Below are 19,405 nucleotides of genomic sequence, written 5' to 3'. Positions count from 1 at the left end.
GCCAGCCCGACAGCGGCCGGTGCCGCTGTGCGCCCGGCTACACGGTGAGGCGCGGCCCGGCGGGGCCCCGGGGGCGCGGCGCGGCGGAGCCGGGCCGCCCGCTCACAGTCCGGCCCCGCTTTCAGGGCCCGCACTGCGCCGGCCTCTGCCCGCCTGACACTTACGGAGTCAACTGCTCCGCACGCTGCTCCTGCCACAACGCCCTGGCCTGCTCGCCCATCGACGGCGCCTGCGTCTGCAAGGAGGGTGAGGGCGTGGGGTGTCCGGGGAGGGGCGGCGTGGGGGCGGGCCCACGGGAGAGAAGGCGGGCCCGGGCCCGGGGAAGGCGCGAGGCTGCAGGGTGAGGGCGGCGCCCCTGGTTAGCAGCAGCTGGACGGTGGGAAAGTAGCCAGCCTACTTCCTTCCTGGAATATCCACTTTGCTTTTCTTCAACCACAAAAATCCTGCTTGCGCTTAAAGGCCCAGGCCAGAAGGCCCCTCTCGGCGAGCATTCCTCACCCTCTGTCATCTAGAACCGCGCGATGTCAGGGCCAGGAGGGACTTCTGAGACCTACCCGGGTGGCCCGTTGGCCACCTCTAGGCTGGATTCTAACACGGATGTGTTTTATTTGGGCTGTTCTCTGTTATGTTTAACCAACCTCCGGTCTGCAGTCGCCTGCCCTCCCCGTAGTCTGCCGCGTGATCTGTGTGACTCATTTAGTTACCTGGTGGGGCCTGTAAGCACTTGGGTCGCTGCCAGCTCCCCTCATTCTGCAGGAGAGGCGGGCCCCAGAAGGGGGTGGCTCGCCGCAGGCGGCCGCTCTGCCTCTGTCCAGCTTCTACCAGTGTATATGCCGGTCCCCTGTGTGGGCCGGGAGGGCCCCCCGCCCGCCCCCCCCCCCCCGCTCGGAGCCCAGAGCCTGGCACGGCTGAGGCCTGGTGTGTGCTACCCCGGGAGGGCTGGAGCCCTAGGCCTACCTGCAGGGCCCTTCTTCCAGGTTGGCAGCCTGGTAACTGCTCTGTGCCCTGCTTACCTGGAACCTGGGGCTTCGGTTGCAACGCCAGCTGCCAGTGCGCCCACGAGGCAGCCTGCAGCCCCCAGACCGGGGCCTGTACCTGCACCCCTGGGTGGCAGGGGGCCCACTGCCAGCTCCCGTGCCCGGTAAGCACTCTAACAGCCTGCCTGCCCAGGGAATGGCGGGTCGCAGCCTCCTCCCTGCCAGCTGACTGGCCTACCCCCACCCCACCCCCTCTCCAAGAAGGGACAGTTCGGTGAAGGCTGTGCCAGTCGCTGTGACTGTGACCATGCTGACGGCTGTGACCCTGTTCACGGACGCTGCCGGTGCCAGGCTGGCTGGACGGGTGAGCATTCTAGGTGTCCAGGCCCCAGGCCCACAGCGGGGTTGGGGGATGCATCCTAAGTGTGTCCAGAAGAGCCCCTGTGGACACCGGGGGCCCAGGCTGGGCTCACCCTACCCTTCTCTCCCACAGGCACCCGCTGCCACCTGCCCTGCCCCGAAGGCTTCTGGGGGGCAAACTGCAGTAACACCTGCTCTTGCAAGAACGGGGGCACCTGCATCCCCGAGAACGGCAATTGCGTGTGTGCGCCTGGGTTCCGAGGCCCCTCCTGCCAGAGATGTGAGGCCCCCCCTTTCCTTCCCCCACCTGGGGCCTGTAAGCACTTGGGCGGTGCTTACAGCAGTAGGGGGCGGTGCAACATCAGTTGCCGGAAGCCCCGCCCCCACTACCCCGCTCCAGTGGGAGGGAGGGAGGGAGGGAGATAGCGGGTCAAGGGCTGGCTGAGGGTTCTCCCCTGCCCCCCAGTCACCGCCAGTCTCTCTCCCGCAGCCTGCCAGCCTGGCCGCTATGGCAAACGCTGTGTGCCCTGCAAGTGTGGTAACCACTCCTCCTGCCATCCCTCGAATGGGACCTGCTACTGTCTGGCTGGCTGGACGGGCCCCGACTGCTCCCAGCGTACGTGCTGGCCTGTGTGGGGGAGTGCGTGTGTGTGCTGAGAGGCGGGCTGAGGGCCAGAGGCTCCTGTTCCCCTGCTGCGGGGCGTAAAAGCCTCTGCACCCACTTGGATTCGGTAACTTATGTAAACAACGCAAACAGATCCATAGTGGGTGTCCCCTACAACGCGGGTCCTGTTCCACGTGCTCAGGGAACGCCCACCCTTCTGCACGGGACGCCTGGGAAGGGCATTACTCGACCAGGCGCGGGGTGGGGGGAACCCCAAGCTTGGTTTTGGGCACGTGCTTTTATCCCCTCTGCGCTTTTCAATTTATATTTATTTGTATATTTATGGGGGCTTCCCCCCCCCATAAATATATAAAGAACATCACGGAAAAGGTTAGTCCCCCAAACCACAGACAGCAAGTGTTGGAAACGGGAAGTGAGGAGATGTGGCCACAAGAAAGGCTGGGTGCAGGGGCGGTGGGCGAGGGGCATATCTAGGGGAAAAGTTTCCCATAGGATGCGGTCCCGGCCACCATTAGATTATCTGCTAGTGTCACACACACAGAAGTTATGCCTCAAAGGGTTTACTTCTCTCTTAAGATAAAGACGTAAAAAAGAAACCAGAGCTAAGCAATGCAGGGTAGTTTGAAAGCCTTTGGTTGTCTGGCCTTGGCCCCGCGAGTCTGAAATGGCTGCTAGATAGCCAAGTGCAGGTTCCAGTAGGCAGCTGGGCACGTGAGAAGCATGTGTGACTCATCGGTGTGCGGCTGCGGTTCAAAAACTTGGTGTCCCCGGGAGACCAAGGCTGAGAAGATTTCAGGGAGCTGGGGCTGAGGGTTCATCCAGACGGGGGTGGCCCTGCCCCACCGGACAGCCACCTTGTCTCCTGCAGCGTGCCCTCTAGGACACTGGGGAGCCAACTGCGCCCAGCCCTGCCAGTGCCGCCAGGGGGGGGCCTGCCACCCCCAGGATGGGAGCTGTTTCTGCCCCCCAGGCTGGACTGGATACCTCTGCTTAGAAGGTACCCAGAGAAGCGAAACTCCCGCCCCTCCCCCAAGCCCAAGGCGGACACTGCAGATCTGGGTCCCTCAACCCCACTGCCTCCTTGCCTGTCCCGCAGGCTGCTCTCCGGGGATGTTCGGTGCCAACTGCTCCCAGTCCTGCCAGTGTGGTCCTGGAGAGAGGTGCCACCCAGAGACGGGAGCCTGTGTGTGTCCCCCGGGGCACAGCGGCGCCCCCTGCAGGATTGGTGAGTTCTCCTGTTGGCCCCGATGGTCCCCAGGGCACCAGGACGGTCCCCTTATGGGCCCTGCCCCCCTCCCGGGGCCTGTCCTATGCGGGCACCCCAAGCTCACGGGCAGAGCCAAGACTGCGCTGAGTGGCCATCCCATCCCCCTAGGAAGCCAGGAGCCCTTCACCATGATGCCTACCTCTCCGGTGGCCTATAACTCGCTGGGGGCAGTGATTGGCATTGCGGTGCTGGGGTCCCTGGTGGTGGCCCTGCTGGCACTGTTCGTCGGCTACCGCCATTGGCAAAAAGGCAAGGCACACCAACACCTGGCCGTGGCCTACAGCAGCGGGCGGCTGGATGGCTCTGAGTACGTCATGCCAGGTGAGCTGGACGCGGGGCTGGCGCGTGGGCTCCCGGCGGATGGGGTGCGGGGCTCCCGTGTCCCTCCCTGGATCCGGAAGAGGCGAAGCGGGGAGCTGGAGGGGAGAAGAGAGGTCAGATCTGCCGGGACACAACAACTGTCTTGGGCCCGGGCCTCTCGCTGACCGGCCAGGTCATGACGCGCCCCGTCTGTTCGCGCAGATGTCCCTCCCAGCTACAGCCACTACTACTCCAACCCCAGCTACCACACCCTGTCACAGTGCTCACCGAAACCCCCGCCCCCGAACAAGGTCAGTGCTGGGGGAGAGAAGGCACCGCGGTTGGGGGGGGGGGGCGCACACCTACTTCTCTGGAAAGCTCCATTCTTGTGTGTTCTCTCCCCCTTCCGCCCCTCCCCTATCAGCTTCCGGGCAGTCAGCTCTTTGGCAGCCTGCAGGTCCCTGAGCGGCCAGGGGGGGCTCACGGGCAGGATAACCACAGCACCCTGCCTGCGGACTGGAAGCACCGCCGGGAGCCCCCTGCAGGGCCTCTGGACAGGGGTAGGAGCCTGGAGGCCAAGGCGTCTGGAGAGGGGGGCTCGTGCGGCTCAGCACCTGCTCCCTCGGAGCCTGTGTGTCCGCAGAAGGGTCCTGGGCTCTGGTTCCGGGGCAGGTGGGAGCCTGGGGAGGAGCGCGGGGTCCGACTGCTCATTGCCTCCCTCTCCCCCTGCGCAGGTAGCGGCCGCCTGAGCTACAGCCACAGCTACCGTAGCAGCAGCGACGGCCCAGGCCCGTTCTCTGGTAAAGGTACGGGCGCAGGGGTGAGGCAGGAGGCCAAGCTGGGGTTTGGGCGCCGGTGCGCCCACAGAGCCTGACTCCTTTCCCCTCTCCTTGGGGCCCATCTCCGAAGAGGGGCTGGGGGCCAGCGTGGCTTCCCTGAGCAGCGAAAACCCCTACGCCACCATCCGGGACCTGCCCAGCCTCCTCGGGGGCCTCCGGGAGAGCAGCTATGTGGAGATGAAAGGCCCCCCCTCAGGGTCTCCCCCCAGGCAGCCCCCTCCACTCCGGGACAGCCAGAGGCGGCGACACCCCCAGCCACAGAGAGACAGTGGCACCTATGAACGGCCCAGCCCTCTGACCTATGGTGAGTCCCCCTTCTCCGCTGGGGCAGGGGCTACAGGGAAGCAGGACGAGGGAGGGAGAAAGAAGGGTAGGGGGGAGAGAGCACAGAGTGGGCCCGGTGCAGCACCAAGAGCGTGGACCTTGGGGTCAGACTGGGCTCGCACAGGCATCACGTCTGGGAAGTCACGTTGCCTCCAAGGGCCTGTGAGTGGTGGCCTGCCTCCCAGGGCTGAGGATTTGAAATGGTCTGACAGCACCTGACTTGTGGCGTTGGTACTCAGAAAAGAGGGGAACAAGGCTGGGGACAAAGTGTCCTCATAACCTATGAGGTGGGCAGGTCCAGGTGGCCTCCCCCCGACGGCAGCTGAGGAGATACACAAACTGGCACCGTCCGTCCGTCGTCTGTCTGTGGGCAGGAGGGGCTGGGGAGGGGAAGGGTGGGGTGAGGAGGGAGGAGCCACCTCCCGCCCTGTCCCTTCTCTGTCCCCAGATGGAGACTCTGTGGGCTCCCAGCCCCCACTGCCTCCGGGCCTGCCCCCTGGCCACTACGACTCCCCAAAGAACAGCCACATCCCTGGACACTATGACTTGCCCCCAGTACGGCATCCCCCGTCACCCCCAGTTCGGCGCCAGGACCGCTGAGAGGTCGGGGTGGTGCGCAGAGGCCAGTACCTGCCCTTCGCGGCCCGGGGCTGGGGGCAGAGCCTGCTGTACCCTGCCAGGAGCGGGGAGAGGACCGGCAGGCCGTGAACGTGAACACGCCTGACAGAGGAAGCGAATGTCCGAGACACCGGGGCCTGGATCCCGGGTTCCATCGTGGGAGACACCGGTCAGCAGGAGGCCTGCCTTCCCTTTTGTATGTTTCGCAACCTGCTGCTCCCCAGGGCCCCAAGGCCTTTGTACATAAACTGGTGGGTTGAATGTTGCTGGAAAACTCTGATTTCAGATTAATGTCAAAAACGTATATTGGGCTCCTTTTCTGCGCACTCAAGGCTGTGTGTGTGTGTGTGTGTGTGTGTGTGTGTGTGTGTGCAGAGGGCCTCCAGGCACACACCCTGTCTGGGGCACACACTGTGCAGTCGAGAGGCAGCCCAAACTCAGCGAACTCCAGCAACAGCCTAACTGGCCTCCTTGCACACTGGCACCTGTTCCAACCGGCTGCTCAGGATAGACAGTGGTTAGTTACCCGTGTGTGGACGTCTTCGTGGGTGCCCCATGGCTCTGGGACCAGACTCAGAACTGTCACAGGCCTTAGGGGCTCTGCTGGCCTGGCCTGGCCTGTCTTCAGCCTCACCTTGAACTGTATTCACTGTCACTCCGTTCTAGTCACCCTGGGCTCTAGATCCACCTACCAGCCACACTTCTTCCTACCCCGGGGACTTTGCACATCCGGTGCTCTTGTCTTCCGCTCACCTGTTAGCTGCTACTTGTCCCTCACATCCGGTCCTCAGGGAAGCGCCTCTCTTGCTCCCCTCTGTTGTGTAGCACTGATTCCAGCTGTGTTCATCCACCGGATACCTGCAGAAGGTCCTCAGGGTACCAGTCCTCCCTGTAATGTGGTGTTTGTGGGATCATTTGATTAATCTCTGCCTCCCCCCTCCCCCCCCCCCGTAGGCTCCCTGGAGGCAGGGATCACGTAATATGCTCAACATCAGTTCCCCTTGGTATACAGTAGGCACTCAATAAATGTCCCCCAAAGGGCGAGCGGCTAAGTGAGCTGAAAGCACCAGTGGTAAGCACCATTAAGTAGGCAGCCTGCGAACTGAGCTGAGGGGCGGCCCATGTGGGCCGCTTCCCGGAAGAGTGGCACGTGCACAGGGCGGCACAGGAGGTCGGCGCCAAGGCTCCCAGGCGGGAGGTGCTGGCAGTGGCAGGGGGGAGCAGAGCTGGGTGGGCTGCGGAGGCTGGAGGCCGGAAAGCAGCGGGAAGAGGGGAGGCTCACAAGGGCTGTGGAACCGCCGGGGCTAGATGACCTGAGGACTTTGAATCCAGGATTTCTGAGAAGCGAGATCCGCCTCGTGACCTCATTAGCGGACCCACTAGCTGCGCACACTTCCCAGTGTGCTAACCACACGGGGGGTCGGGAATAAAACCCAGCGCCACGCCTTTTCCATCAGGAGCCCTCTCCTTACAGGATAGGAGGGCGCACCCCAGAAAGTGGGTCTGCCCCCCCCCCCCCCCCCCCTTCCAAAATTCCCCGACTGCCGCATCCCGGCTCTCCGGGACGCAACTTCCCGAGTGACTTTGGATGCCCCGCCCGCCTCCGTCCCGGCCCCGCCTCTTCCCACCCCCCTCCCGCGCTCAGTCTTTGACTCCGCCCCCGAGTTCTCCCGCCCGCAGTTGTAACCGTTCTTCCCACCGGCCCCGCCCCCGAGCTCCCCAGCCCGCGGCTGTGAGTGGTCCTCTTGCCGGCTCGGGCCCCGCCCCGCCCCCTCGCTCTCTCCTTGGCTCCGCCCCCGGGCTCCCCCGCCCGCGGCTGTAACTGTTGCGCCCTCCCGTCGCGCGCGTTGTCTTGGAGAGGGACGCGGAGACCACGGGGCGGCGGGCGCGGCGGGGCGGTGGCAGCGGAGTAGAGACCCCAGGTTCAGTCCTCCCCCAGGGCGAGCCCCACAGAGTCCCGTCTCGCCTCCGCGCCGCGTGGGCCGTCCCAGGGCCGCTGCGGACGGCGCCGGCATGTCCGGCGAGGCGAGTACGCCCGGGGCCTCCCCCAGGGCCCCGCGTCCCGGGACCCAGAAGTCGTCCGGCACGGTGACCAAGAAGGGGGATCGCGGGGCCAAGGAGAAGCCGGCCCTCGTCCTGCCGCCGGTGGGCGAGGAGGAGCCCAAGAACCCCGGTAGGCGGGCGGGTGGGCATGGTCGCTGTGCGGGGCGCAGCGCCGGCCTGGAGCGCGCGGCGGGCGAGCCGGGGGTCGCCGTGGGAGCTCCGGTGCTGAGGCTCGCTGTGTTCAGCTGGTGCGTGTAACCAGCTCCTGCGTGGTGACCCTTATTAGGCGTGTGGCCCCGGGCACCCTTCTGTGTAGTGCGGACATGGGACATGTGAGAAACAAGGGAGCTGGCGGTGGGAAGGTGTTTTGTAAACTGCAAATTCCTTTGTTGATCCCACGAGCGTACATTGTGCACCCCTGTGCCCAGCTCTCTGCTCCATCTTGGCCTACAGATCACGGTTCTCGCAGCCCAGCTCTTGAAAGTCAACTTGGCACAGCTTTGAATCGAACTCGATCCCAAAGAACCCACCCTGTGGTTTGGGACGCTGACAAACAGGATAAGGTGTGATAAGATGTATGAGAAGAAGGCCCCGGGGAGGGACATCAGGTGCGGGGAGGGGAAACTACCAGGAGGTGACTTTGAGTTGATTTTTATTTACTCATTCATTCAACAATTACTTTCTGGATGCAGAGATGCACAGGGTCCATTCACACTCTCTGGGGAAAGAAAACCAGAGGAGTCAGCGTGTGGCTCTGTGTGTTGCAAGGGACAGAACCCCAGCCCACATAAATGATCCACAAAGGGGAATTTACTGGAAGTCTTTTTTTTTTTTTTTTTTAAGTAGGGGGGCGCCTGGGTGGCGCAGTCGGTTAAGCGTCCGACTTCAGCCAGGTCACGATCTCGCGATCTCGTGGGATCTCGTGATCTCGCGGTCCGTGAGTTCGTTCGAGCCCCGCGTCGGGCTCTGGGCTGACGGCTCCGAGCCTGGAGCCTGTTTCCGATTCTGTGTCTCCCTCTCTCTCTGCCCCTCCCCCGTTCATGCTCTGTCTCTCTCTGTCCCAAAAATAAATAAACGTTGAAAAAAAAATATTTTAAAGTAGGCTCCACACCCAACGTGGGGCTCAAACTCATGACCCCAAGATCAAGAGATGTGCCCTCTACCAACTGAGCCAGCCGGCACCCCTGTTGGAAGGCTCCTTGATTCAAATCCATCCACTTTGAGAGGGACGGGGCTTGCTGTCCCTGGACTCACGGGAAAACCACTTGGGAAGAGGCTCTGATAGTCAGAACTTGGTCAGGGGCTCCCTCCTCGTCAGGGTGGCTGGGGGGTGGGGAGCTGTGAGAGCTGGAGAAAGAGCATTTTCCAGAAGGAGAGACAAGACAATGTAGAATGTTTTACAGGTAGGAACCCAGCTGCATCACCCCCCCCCCCGCCCCCACCGCTCTGCATAAACAGTGGAGAGGAAGGGAAGAGTGTGGAGGCAGGGAGGTGAATCCAGGCATTTCGCCAGTCCACACGGGGGACAGTGGTAGTTGGGGTAGAGCAGCGAGGGAGAAGGAGTTAGACTTCTTGGAAAAATAGCTCCCAAGTAGAAGCCGTAAGAACCGGTGGAGTCTCGGCTCGGGTGGGAAGTGAAGGGAGAAATGATTCCCAGGTTTCTGGGCCCGGCAGTAGGTGGGTTGAGGTGCCGTCCGCGCAGACAGGAAAGCCTGAAGCAAGGGCACGTGGGAGAAGTCCCCCAAGGGGTGCCGTCAGCTGGACACCTGGGTCCCGAGCACCCAAGAGAGGGAAGGCTGGAGCTGGCACTATGGGAGCTGCTGACGTCCGGGTGTATTTAAGGCCTGGGGAGGAAAGAGGTTCCCCTGGGGCAGCGGGGAGCATGTGCAGAGAAGAGTGGAGCACTTGGAGGCACTGTTGGGGGGAGCAGCTGGCAGAGAAGCTGACAGGTGGGAGAGAGTGGGGGTGGCGACCGCCCAGGGCAACACGGAGTGGCACTGAGGGCAGTGGTGGGGCAGATGAGGGGCTCAGGGCTCCAGCCGGGTAGAGAGTGATGGCGGCCGCAGGAAGGTTTAGAGATTTAGTGGAAACCCCACCTGGTGGCTTCTGTTTCTCAGGAAGTGCAAGGCAAGGTCAGCCCAGAGCGTGAGGAAGGAGTGTGGGAGGGACGGAGCCGGGACAAGCCCCCTTTAGAGCTTCACTGGCCACCAGGTAAAGGCCGCCTGAAGCGCAGGGAGCATTTCCATGTGCCCGCGAACTTCTGCTGGGCAGCCCGGCTCCAGAGCAGAGGCTCTCAGCCGCCGGCCTTGGACCAGTAGCTTTGGCATCACCGGTTTGTCGTTAGCTTGTTAGAAATGCAAATTCACAGACTCCACGTGGCCCTGGGAATCAGGGTCTCTGGGGAGGGGGCCCAGGAAGCTGTTTTGACCGGCTCTCCTGGCTTGTTCAGGTTTGAGAATCTCTGTTACAGAGAAGGGTGGTGGGAGCAAAGGGAGGAAGGGGTGAGGGGCTCCCCCAGCAGGGGGAACAGCCCGGAAGGCAGGCGGTGTGCAGGAGGCGGCTGTGCAAGGGGGTTCCCTGGGGCCCTGAGCCTCCTCTCAACCGCCTTGTCCCTGGAGCTGATGTGTCTTGTGCCCCTGTGGCCCCCCCCCCCCCCCCCCCCCGGTCTCGCTCCTTTGCCACGAGAACCTGTCTCGTCCCCACTTGTTCTGAGCACCTGCTTCCAGACCATCTGGGCCTCCGGGCAGGCTCCCGGGTGGTCAGCTGCACCGGTTCTCCTCCGGCTCGGCTCAGCACAGGCCGGTGGTGGTGCCTCGGGGGCTCCGGCTCCAGGTTGCCAGCACTTGGAAGAGCAGGCTGGTACCAGGTCAACCCTTCGGCCTCCAGACTCTCCCCTGCGCCAGGGACAGCCCTTCCCATCTTCAAGAACCACTTCTTCCTGGGATGCACATGGGGAAGTGGGAAAGACCTCGGGTCCCTGAGGACTCCAGGTTGCATAGCCCTCAGGATGGGATGTGGGGAGCGTCGGTCTGAATGAATGGGAGTCTTGAGTGAAGTGATGTTTCTAAAGCACTCAGAACAAACAAGTGCTATAAACACGTTGCTGCGTAAATAAAAGCCCGAGGCTCTGCGGCAGCTCGGTGTCCGTGTGGGATGGGGGCGGGGTGACAGGTGCTCCTGGCTTCCTTCCCAGGCTCACGTCGGTCGGGCCTGGGCTTCTTTCCCCGGGTGACGCTGGGCCGTCCCAGCAAACAAGGGGCACGGGAGGAGGCCCGGCTGGGGACACTGTGGGAGGTGGAGCGCCCCCCTGCCCCGGGGCGGGGAGCGCAGCGCAAGCGGCCTTGACCCGTGGGTGGGTGGAGCCCCCAGCGCAGAGGGGAGGCGCCCGGCAGCCCCCTTTCTCCCGGGTCTGGGTTTCCCGCGGTTTGCCCTTAAGTGTCCCCAGCGTGGGTCTTTACCACGCATCTTAGATTAAACACTGGCTGTAAGGATGCCGTTCCGGGAGGGGGGCGCCCAGCCGCCGCGGGGCCCGAAGCCCCGGGCGGCTGAGCCTGGGGACGCGTCGCCGGCGCGGTCCCCGTGGGCGCCCGCTGCTCTCTGCTGCCCCCCCTCCCCCTGGCCACGGTGGGCCCGGCCGCCCTCACCTCCCGCCGCCCCGCAGAGGAATACCAGTGCACCGGGGTCCTCGAGACGGATTTCGCCGAGCTCTGCACGCGCTCGGGCTACACGGACTTCCCCAAGGTCGTCACCCGGCCTCGCCCGCACCCGGCCTTCGTTCCCTCCGCCTCGATGTCGGAAAAGCCCGCCCAGGGTGAGTGAGTGCCAGGGGAGCCCCTAGGGGGCCTGCCGGGTGGCCCCCCTTGGCGGGGGGGGCCAAAGCGGGGGGGGGGGGGGGTTGCGCAGGGCAGGGGTGCGGCGCGCCGAGGGGAGGCTTCCAAGTGGCGGGTGTGGAGGCGGGCGAGTCTCCCGCCTTCCTCCACAAACCCTCGGCGACCCTGGCCCGGCCACACCTGGGGGCTACTGCCCTTTGGCCGCCCTGGGCCGGCGCTTCTGTTTCCTCCCTCTTCACCCCGCTCCTTGCACCCCTGCCTTGCAGACGATCAGCGCCTGTCGGCGTCTTGCAGCCTCAACAGCCTGGAGAGCAAATACGTGTTTTTCCGGCCCACGATCCAGGTGGAGCTGGAGCCCGAGGACAAGTGGGTGAAGGAAATCTACATCCGCGGTGAGCCCCGCCCCCGGGGCCCCCCCCCCCCGGGGGCCCCCCCCCCCCCCGCACCGCGGACTTTCCCCCGGCCTGAGTCCCGCCCCGCGGTGCCCTTCCGCCCCGAGTCCGCGCCCCCACCCCCGCGGACCTCCCCTCGTTCTGAGTCCCGACGCTCCCCCACCCCGCGTGCCCCTCGCCCGGGTCCGCCCCCCACCCCGCGCTGCCCCGCCCCCTGGACCTGAGCCCCGACGACTCCCGGCCCCGCGGTGCCCCTCCGCCCTCAGTCCGCCTCCCACCTCCCGGCGGTGCACCCTCCCCCCCCCGCCCCGCAGTCACCCCCACACCGCGGACCCCCCCTGGCCGGGGCCTGAGGCCCCTCCTTCCTCTTGCTGCCACAGGTTGGAGGGTCGAGGAGCGGATCTTGGGCATCTTCTCCAAATGTCTGCCCCCCCTCAGCCAGCTGCAGGCCATAAAGTGAGGGCACGGGGTGGGTGGGCCGGGGCGGGGGATAAAGATCGCGGGCAGGGGCGCGGGAGGCCCGGGACGGTGGAAGGGGCGCTCGGGAGACCGTGTGGCCGGAGGGGACGCGGGGAAGGGGGTGAGGCTCCAGCTGGCTTCCGCGCCTCCCAAGTCCAGCTTGTGGAAGGTGGGGCTGACGGATAAGACCCTGAGCACCTTCATCGCCCTCCTGCCTCTCTGCGCGCCCACGCTCAGGTCAGACGCGGGAGGGCAGGTGGGGAGCGCCCCAGGACGGACCTGGCGCGGGTGGGGGGGGGAGCAGTTTGGGGAGGAGACTGGCGGTGGCGTCCCTGGGGCGGGAGGGAGGTTTAGAAGCTTCAGTGTGACAAGGAGGGGGTCCCTTTTATGCCACACCAGTGCCTAAAGAGACAGGCCTTTGGGCCCCGACCCCTCTCCTCGCCACCACGACCACCCATGCTCTCCCTGGGGGTTTCCTGCCTGGGGGTTAACGCGGGACTAAGGCTGGCTCTTCTCCTCCGGCATCGCTGGGGGAGGGAGAGGTTAGGGCAGACACTGCAGGGCCGCGTGGGCGCTGTGGCGGTTCGTGGGGCAGGGAGTGGGGGCAGAGAAAGAGTGCCACCCCATTTCATGGCTGCTGGGCGGGGAGACAGGAGGGCTGCCTGGAGGAGGTGGTGCCCAGTTGTGGAGGAGGAATGGAGGGGGCAGGGGCCAGGTGGGAGGCGGTGTCGCTACAGGTGTGGGGCCTCGCCCTCCTTCTCGAGGCTTCCCCAGCACCTTTGGTTTATCCTGCTTCACAGAACACACCCTCCGCGTTCCGGGGCTACGGGTCTTCCCCTGGTGGCCGGTGGGACGTTCCTGCAGGGCGGGGTTGGGTCTCCCTCAGCGGAGGAAACGTAATTTGTTTCCATCATGGGAACCGGAAACAGACCTAGGGATTCCTCTTAAGATACGAAAGTGAGTCAGATCGCCGAGGGCGAATAATTGAAAATGAACGTGATGACCTTTAGGTGAAGGAGGAGCCAACCCGAAAGGTAATGAATCTCCCGTGATAATAAACCGTGGGAGAGAACTTTTAAGTAGAGAAGCTTCTAGCCGTTAGTTCAGTGTTCGTGGGGACTTGGAAAAGGGCCTGCGTTCTCCCAGCGCCTGCTGCTGCTGCGGGAGAAGCCAGGCTTGTGGGGGTCGTGAATCAGGTACACACTACGGGTCACGTGGGGGCTTCCAGCGACACCAGTTTATTGGTTTCCGGTTTCTGGGAGATAGACCTGGGTGCGGGTGTGGACGAGCTGGGTGCCCCCTGCCCAGGGTGTGTGTGTGTGTGGTGGGGGGGTGGGGGGTGTGTGGTCCCTCGCGGTGGTGGGGGTGGCCCGGTGGGCCCACAGGAAGCTGGCGGCTGGGGCTGGAGCACCTGCCGCCCAGCTGACCTAGTGGCCGCCTCCGTGGGGCTGCAGTAGGAGGGAGGGCTCTCCGGGCCAGTCTGGCCGTCTGGATGCCCCCCCTGCCCCGCAAGGGATCCCAGAGAGGGCCAGAGAGCTCCCGACGCAGGGGCCACGGTCCTTTTGTGACCTAGAAGCGACACCTCATTACTTGTGCCATATTCCATTCAGTAGGAAGGGGGTCACTGGGCCCCCCCCCCCCCGGGGGGGGGGGCGTGGGGGGACTACACCAGGCATGGGTACCAGGAAGGTGGGATCTCGAAATCCTTTCAGAGGCCACCTCACCACCGGTCACTAGTGCTGGCGAGTGACCCCATTCACATGGCTACACTTACGGATTTTTATGTTTAAAAAAATATTTTAGGGGCGCCTGGGTGGCGCAGTCGGTTAAGCGTCCGACTTCAGCCAGGTCACGATCTCGCGGTCCGTGAGTTCGAGCCCCGCGTCGGGCTCTGGGCTGATGGCTCGGAGCCTGGAGCCTGTTTCCGATTCTGTGTCTCCCTCTCTCTCTGCCCCTCCCCCATTCATGCTCTGTCTCTCTCTGTCCCAAAAATAAACGTTGAAAAAAAAAAAATTTAAAAAAAAAAATATTTTAATACTTATTTTGAGAGCGTGTGCCCGTGCACAAGTGGGGGAGGGGCAGAGAGGAGAGACGGAGCCCCAAGCAGGCCCCACCCCATCAACGCAGGGCCTGTTGCGGAGCTCCGTCTCCCCAACCGAGAGATCAAGACCTGAGCCGAGATCGAGTCTGTCGCTTGACCGAGCCTCCCCCCCCCCCCCCGGGCCCCCCAGAACTTGTGGGTTTTTGGTCTACAGAACTGTCCGTGTAATTTCCTACACAGGAGGGAGGGCCACCCTTGGGCTGTTTCCAAGCTGCTCCCCAGAGACCCACACGTCCTGTCCGACCCCCTCCCTCCTCTGGCCCCAGTGGTGCCGCCAGGTCCTCAGATCTCCCCCGTCCTCAGGAAGGTGTCTCTGGAGGGCAACCCGCTGCCGGAACAGTCCTATCACAAGCTCATGGCCGCGGACAGCCCGTGAGACTGCTTTTCTTCCCCCCTTTCTTAGGGCCCGTCCCCCGGACCAGGTCAGCCCTGGTCCACCCTGTCCTGCCCCCTGACAAAGCCCCAGGCACCCTCCGCTCCTGCCCCTCCGCCCTCGGACCGTTGCGCCCTCCTTAACGCGCTGAGTTCGCCGCTGGGCTCCCCAGGGGCGCGGCCCCACGTCCCCAGCCAGCCTGCTCTCCCTCCGCGCGCAGGATCGCGCACTTGTCTCTGCGGAACAACAACATCGACGACCACGGCGCGCAGCTGCTGGGCCAGGCTCTGTCCACGCTGCGCAGCTGCAACCGGACCCTGGTCTCGCTCAACCTGGCCTTCAACCACATCGGGGACGCGGGTGCCGGCTACATCGCGGACGTACGTGACCGGCGGGGGCAGGGAGCGGGGACTGGAGGCGGAGGCGGGACGGCTGGGCCACAGGCTCACACGCGCCCCCGCCCCAGGGCCTCCGGCTGAACCGCGCCCTGCTCTGGCTGTCGCTGGCGCACAACCGCATCCAGGACCAGGGCGCCCTGAAGCTGGCCGAGGTGGGTGCGGCGGCGGGGCAGAGGCTGGGGTTCCCCCCCACCCCCCACCCCCGCCGGTGCCTGACCGCGGGCTGCTCGCCCCAGGTCCTGCGTCCCTTCGAGCTGACGCACACCGAGGTGGTGGAGCGCCGCCGCCTCCTGCTGGAAAAAGGGACGCAGGAGCGCTCGCGATCGGTGAGCCCCCGGCGCCTGCGGCCCCGCACGAAGCGCCCGCCCCCCCAGGCCTAGCGGGTGTGCTCTCCCTGCGGAGCCTCTCCTGCGGGGCGAGAGAAAGGACTAGATACCGCCCCGGGCAGCCGGCCACAGCCCGGGACCTGGGGCGCGTTCCCTAACCGCGGCCTGCGTGCTCGCCTGTGGCCCGGCTGCTCCGCAGCTCTGTCGCGGGGTCGCACGGGACAGTGCGCGCGGTGCACCTGCCTTAGTTCAGTGAAAGTCCCGACGCGAGAGTCTGAGCCCCCAGCCCCGCCCCCGCCTCCCCCCCCCCCCCCCCCCTCCCCCGCACCCCCAGGACTCCCAAACGCGCAGTTTCGGCTTTTAGGCGGGGAGATGGCGTGGGGGTGCGGTCAGTCCCGCCGCCAGCCGGCAACGGGCTTCCCTTCACCCCTCCTTGAGGAAGGGGTGCTGGCCGCTTCTCCCATCCCCTCCCCTCCCCTCCCCTCCCTTCTGTGAGCGCAGCCTTCCTCCTCCCGACCTGGGGACTCCAAAACGGACCGTGAGAAGAACCTGCTGCTACAGGTCAACAGTGCTGCACTGGTGGAAAAGACAGACAAGACGCAGACAACCAAGACCCTGAAAGGCCTGAGCAAGAAGAAGGAGAAGTCAGGGGGGGTGGGTGTGCTGCCAGCGCTGGGGGAACTGGGCTGGAGGGAGGAAGGCCGTGGAAGGTCCCGCATGGGCCCCTTCCCAGCCGGGCTCCGTCCTGCCCGGGGAGGCGGGTTCTATCTGCGTCCTTACTGGCTGCCCAGGAGTCGGTGAGGAAGGAGGAGAAGTCAGGGTCAGGGCAGTCGCCCACGCAAGGGACCCCCAAGAAAGAAGACCCCACGAAGTCAGGCAAAGGGAGTAAGTGCTGGTGCCCGTTCGAGGCTCCTCTTCGGTGCAGGGGGAGGTCCGGTGGGGGCTGGACGGGAGGCCTGTCCTCCGCCTCCACGTGCGTTTTCTGGTGATGTCCTTCCGGCCCCATGTGGCCCCGTCCTGGCCCACTGCACTCCCCACGTTGTTTACCAAGAGAGGGGACCCCCAAGGCACTGCTCTGAGACGAGGACGAGGACCGTCGTCCTGGCCAGGGTGGTTCCTCCAGCTGTTCGGCTGCTCCCAACCCTTGGTGTGAGGAGATTCCCCCCCCCCCCCCCCCCCCCCCCCCCACCGGGCCCCATTCTCTCCGGGGCCCCTGGGTGGTCTCCGGAGTGGGCCCTGTGCATTCTGGCTCCCCCACCCCCTGCCCCCTGCAGAGGTCACCATCCCTGAGCAGAAAACAAGCAAGGGGAAAGGGCCCAAGACTGGGAACAAAGAGAAGCGAAGCTTCCTGCTGGAGTCGGAGGTAGGGGAGAGGTGGTGGGCGTGGGGGTGTGGTGGCAGCCTGGCCCCTTGGAGTGCTTGCCCAGCCCCACCCCAAAGGTCTCTGGTTCCAGTCCCCCCCCCCCCAGTCCCATCCCAACCGGGCTCCTTGCGGGGTGGGGGAGAGCTCAGTGCTCCCTCTGTCCGGCTGGAGGAGGCCGCTCCCTCCCAGCCGGACGGCCACGGCCACACTGTCCCGCTGGCCCTGTGCCCCTCTCAGCTCCCCGGGAAGGCAGGGCTCTCGTGGTGCCGCTCCACCCTGCGCTCGGCTCCTTGAGCCCCTTTTTCTTTTGCCGCCCGAGCCTCCCTTTTCTCTTTCAACTTGGGGAGGCTCCCACGTTAATTCGGAACCTTCTGGGCTGACTCCACAGCGCCCGGCAGCCCCAGCCCTCCAGCTGTCCGAGGGTCTGTCTCTATCATCAGACCTCCTGCCCTAGGCAGGGAGGGGCCTCCCCTCTTTTGGGAGTTTTCTCTGGCACCGACACAAGATCCTACCAAGGAGGAAGGTCAGGTAGAGAGGGGCTGGGCTGCCTTCAAACATTGTTTTGTTTCATTAAGTAGTCTCTGTGCCCAACGTGCGGCTCAAGCTCAGGACCCTGAGATCAAGAGTCGCACGCAGGCTCCTCCCCACGGAGTCAGCCGGGCACCCCAGGGGGCTGCCTTTCTGCCCGGGTCCGGTCCGTGGGTCGTCCTCTGTCTCCAGCGCTGGGCCCTCCTCGCAGCGCTGGCTGGTTGTTAGGAAAGCCCCAACGCCTCAGGCCTCCGCTCTGGCCATTTTCTCTGCCTGGAACACCTTCCGCCCCCTCTTTGCCTGGTAACCGTCACACGCCCCGCAAGCTTCAGCACAGGGGCCACCTGCTCCCGGAGAGGGGGCCGGGGGGCCTCCTCTGTGCTCCGCACACCCCAGCTTCTCTCCACGGGGCTTGCCCATCCCTTCCCCCTTCTCCTTCTGGCTCCCCCTCACAGCGTTGCTTCTGGAGGGCGTGGGCTTATTGTGTCTTTGTATCCCCAGCACCTAGGACAGAGCCTGGCCTATAGCTGGTCTCCAAAGCATGTATGTTGACTGACTGGTGGCCTGGGGGCTCGCTCCCTCTACTCTGCTGCAATTGGGATTATGCTTTAGCAGCTGGTTGCTGAAGCCGCAGAGACGGTCAACCCGCTCCTGGAGCCGGTGGAGCACCGCAACGGGAAGGTTTTCATGCCTGGGAACAAGGTCCTTTTGCATCTTAACCTCCTCCGTATGTCTGCCGAGCACCCCTGTCCTCCTGCCGTGAGGCCACCGGGGCCCCGTGCTGCCCTGGGGTGCCCCCACCCCCCCAACCCTACGGGGCAGAACACGGTCCTCCCATGGTTGGCCGTCACGAGGGTGGAGGCCCTCCTGCACAGGGTCTGGGGCGAGAGTAGGTCGGGCCGCGGGCCTGGCAGTTGGGGTGCAGGTGGGAAACCAGGTGGGCAGGCAGGAGAACGAGGCGGGGGGCGGGGAAGAGGGAGAAAGGGAGGGTGGGTGTGGGGGGGGAGGAGCAGGAGGAGAAGTGAGGGGCAGGGGCTGGGTGGGAGGGGCACAGGTGCAGTGGGGCCACCTGGGTCGCTCCCTCTCCCAGGAAACCGCATCACGGAGGTGGGGCTGGAGGGCTTCCTGGCCACCGTGCAGTACCAGGCCCAGTTCTCCAAGTCCAAGAGCCCGTCCAAGGGCCCAGTGGGGCTGCTGCGGCTGTCCCTGGCGGTGAGTCCCCTGGCCCCTAACCCACCTTGTCCCGGGAAGCTTTGTCCTGCCGGAGGACTGACTTGCATCCCTTCTGTCCACCGTCCCCTTCCTTTCACTCTTCCAGAAAAATTGCTTCTCCCCACAATGTCCTGCGTACGCGACGATCCAGGAGCTGATGCTGCCACGAGCCCCCGTCACCAAGGCCAAGCCCAGGGAGGAGCAGACCACCTAGCCCTTCCCACCTGCCTCCAGGAGCCGCCGCCGGGCTGTTGCAGCATCTCTGGTCCCTGCGTGGTGGGCTGGCCTCCCTGGGGGCAATCTCGATCGCTAGCAAACTCCACTGCTGTATGTTGCCCCTCGAGATTGTCTGAAAACCGTTCCAGAACTACTTGGAACGTTTGGACTCTGAGTCTGTTCATGTCTCGCGGCCAGAAGTGGCTGAAGGGCTTTCCATTTCTTCTCCGGGCTGAGCTTGGCCCCTCCAGCCTGGGCGGGCCAGGGCCTGCTCCCGGCTCGCTCTCTCCGTGCTGCCCGCAGGACCCCAGGGATTGTAACCCCTTCGCCCGGGCCCAGGCGAAGGGGAGGGCTCCAGGCCCCCACTCCTGCAGCTGGCAGTCGCCCACAGGAGGCAAGGACTCCATAGAGGATGCGGAGTTGGCGGCTGATTTGAAGAGGGCTCTGTATCTACATAGTAAAGGCCAAGCCCTCCACCCAAACCCCAAAGCCATGGTTTGTGGAGGTGGGTGGTGTGAAACCAGGGATGCCCGCATGGCAGGAAGCGGGGGTGCAGAGGAGCCTCAGAGCTGCCCCCCCGCCCCCCCATATCTCTACCTTCAGTGCTGCCTCAGGTGAGAGCACCTATGGAACAGGTAACCTGTGGGACGCTGCCAGTGCTCGGAGGGGACCTGGCTGGCCTCTCCAGTCCTCCTCACGGCTCCCAGGCACCGTGTCGTAGGAAGTCCAGTGCCAGCTGCACCATAAGCCCATGAGGCCGGCACGGAGGGCGTGCTGGGTCTGGGAGGGAGACCAGGAGACCGAGTGGCAAGAGAAGCCGTCCCTTGGTCTGCCCATGAAGTCCGAAAGGCAGG

The 19,405-nt window shown here is 64.7% G+C and overlaps 2 protein-coding genes and 1 long non-coding RNA gene across 23 annotated transcripts in view; 2 read left to right on the top strand and 1 right to left on the bottom strand.

Moving 5' to 3' along the window:
- PEAR1 (platelet endothelial aggregation receptor 1) overlaps window positions 1-5,628 on the top strand; it is an 18,086-nt gene extending 12,458 nt beyond the window's left edge. For 6 of the 7 annotated variants that reach the window (XM_040452578.1, XM_040452577.1, XM_040452579.1 and 3 more), the window contains 14 exons: window positions 1-44; window positions 126-246; window positions 978-1,141; window positions 1,239-1,341; window positions 1,471-1,617; window positions 1,828-1,953; window positions 2,831-2,959; window positions 3,059-3,187; window positions 3,338-3,550; window positions 3,752-3,840; window positions 3,954-4,089; window positions 4,264-4,335; window positions 4,439-4,672; window positions 5,141-5,628. In XM_040452578.1, the coding sequence (XP_040308512.1) occupies window positions 1-44; window positions 126-246; window positions 978-1,141; window positions 1,239-1,341; window positions 1,471-1,617; window positions 1,828-1,953; window positions 2,831-2,959; window positions 3,059-3,187; window positions 3,338-3,550; window positions 3,752-3,840; window positions 3,954-4,089; window positions 4,264-4,335; window positions 4,439-4,672; window positions 5,141-5,292 (1,859 nt within the window). In that variant the 3' untranslated portion in view covers window positions 5,293-5,628. The remainder of the gene's footprint in view (window positions 45-125; window positions 247-977; window positions 1,142-1,238; window positions 1,342-1,470; window positions 1,618-1,827; window positions 1,954-2,830; window positions 2,960-3,058; window positions 3,188-3,337; window positions 3,551-3,751; window positions 3,841-3,953; window positions 4,090-4,263; window positions 4,336-4,438; window positions 4,673-5,140) is intronic. The other variant, XM_040452580.1, reaches the window with a different exon arrangement.
- LOC121015573 (uncharacterized) lies at window positions 4,096-6,962 on the bottom strand. 2 transcript variants are annotated; one of them, XR_005783872.1, is made up of 3 exons: window positions 6,593-6,962; window positions 6,064-6,199; window positions 4,096-4,209 (listed from the first exon to the last, which is right to left on the bottom strand). It is a non-coding gene; the product is annotated as an uncharacterized LOC121015573 (long non-coding RNA). The 2 variants fall into 2 exon arrangements; XR_005783871.1 differs by having other exon boundaries at window positions 6,624-6,954.
- A 168-nt stretch (window positions 6,963-7,130) lies between these two features.
- Window positions 7,131-19,033, top strand: LRRC71 (leucine rich repeat containing 71). Of its 14 annotated transcripts, XM_040452570.1 has the most exons (17): window positions 7,367-7,483; window positions 7,807-7,916; window positions 11,015-11,164; window positions 11,450-11,575; window positions 11,956-12,031; window positions 12,194-12,271; window positions 14,439-14,507; window positions 14,729-14,888; window positions 14,975-15,058; window positions 15,143-15,232; window positions 15,734-15,886; window positions 16,024-16,117; window positions 16,507-16,595; window positions 17,625-17,666; window positions 17,736-17,850; window positions 18,214-18,335; window positions 18,442-19,033. In XM_040452570.1, exons 3-17 carry the CDS (start codon window positions 11,143-11,145, stop codon window positions 18,547-18,549), a joined length of 1,428 nt encoding a protein of 475 aa, XP_040308504.1. In that variant the 5' UTR covers window positions 7,367-7,483; window positions 7,807-7,916; window positions 11,015-11,142; the 3' UTR covers window positions 18,550-19,033. The 14 variants fall into 14 exon arrangements, with proteins under 14 accessions (XP_040308495.1, XP_040308500.1, XP_040308505.1 ...); XM_040452561.1 differs by lacking the exon at window positions 7,807-7,916 and having other exon boundaries at window positions 7,131-7,483; window positions 15,794-15,886; XM_040452566.1 differs by lacking the exon at window positions 7,807-7,916 and having other exon boundaries at window positions 7,137-7,483; window positions 17,739-17,825.
- The last annotated feature ends 372 nt before the right edge of the window (window positions 19,034-19,405 follow it).

This window comes from Herpailurus yagouaroundi, unplaced genomic scaffold (genome assembly GCF_014898765.1).
Source record: "Herpailurus yagouaroundi ecotype Mexico unplaced genomic scaffold, PumYag 207, whole genome shotgun sequence".
NCBI classification, from domain to species: Eukaryota; Metazoa; Chordata; class Mammalia; order Carnivora; family Felidae; genus Herpailurus; species Herpailurus yagouaroundi.
Note: the sequence above shows the minus strand (reverse complement) of the source record. Positions and strands in the feature narration are given on the sequence as shown.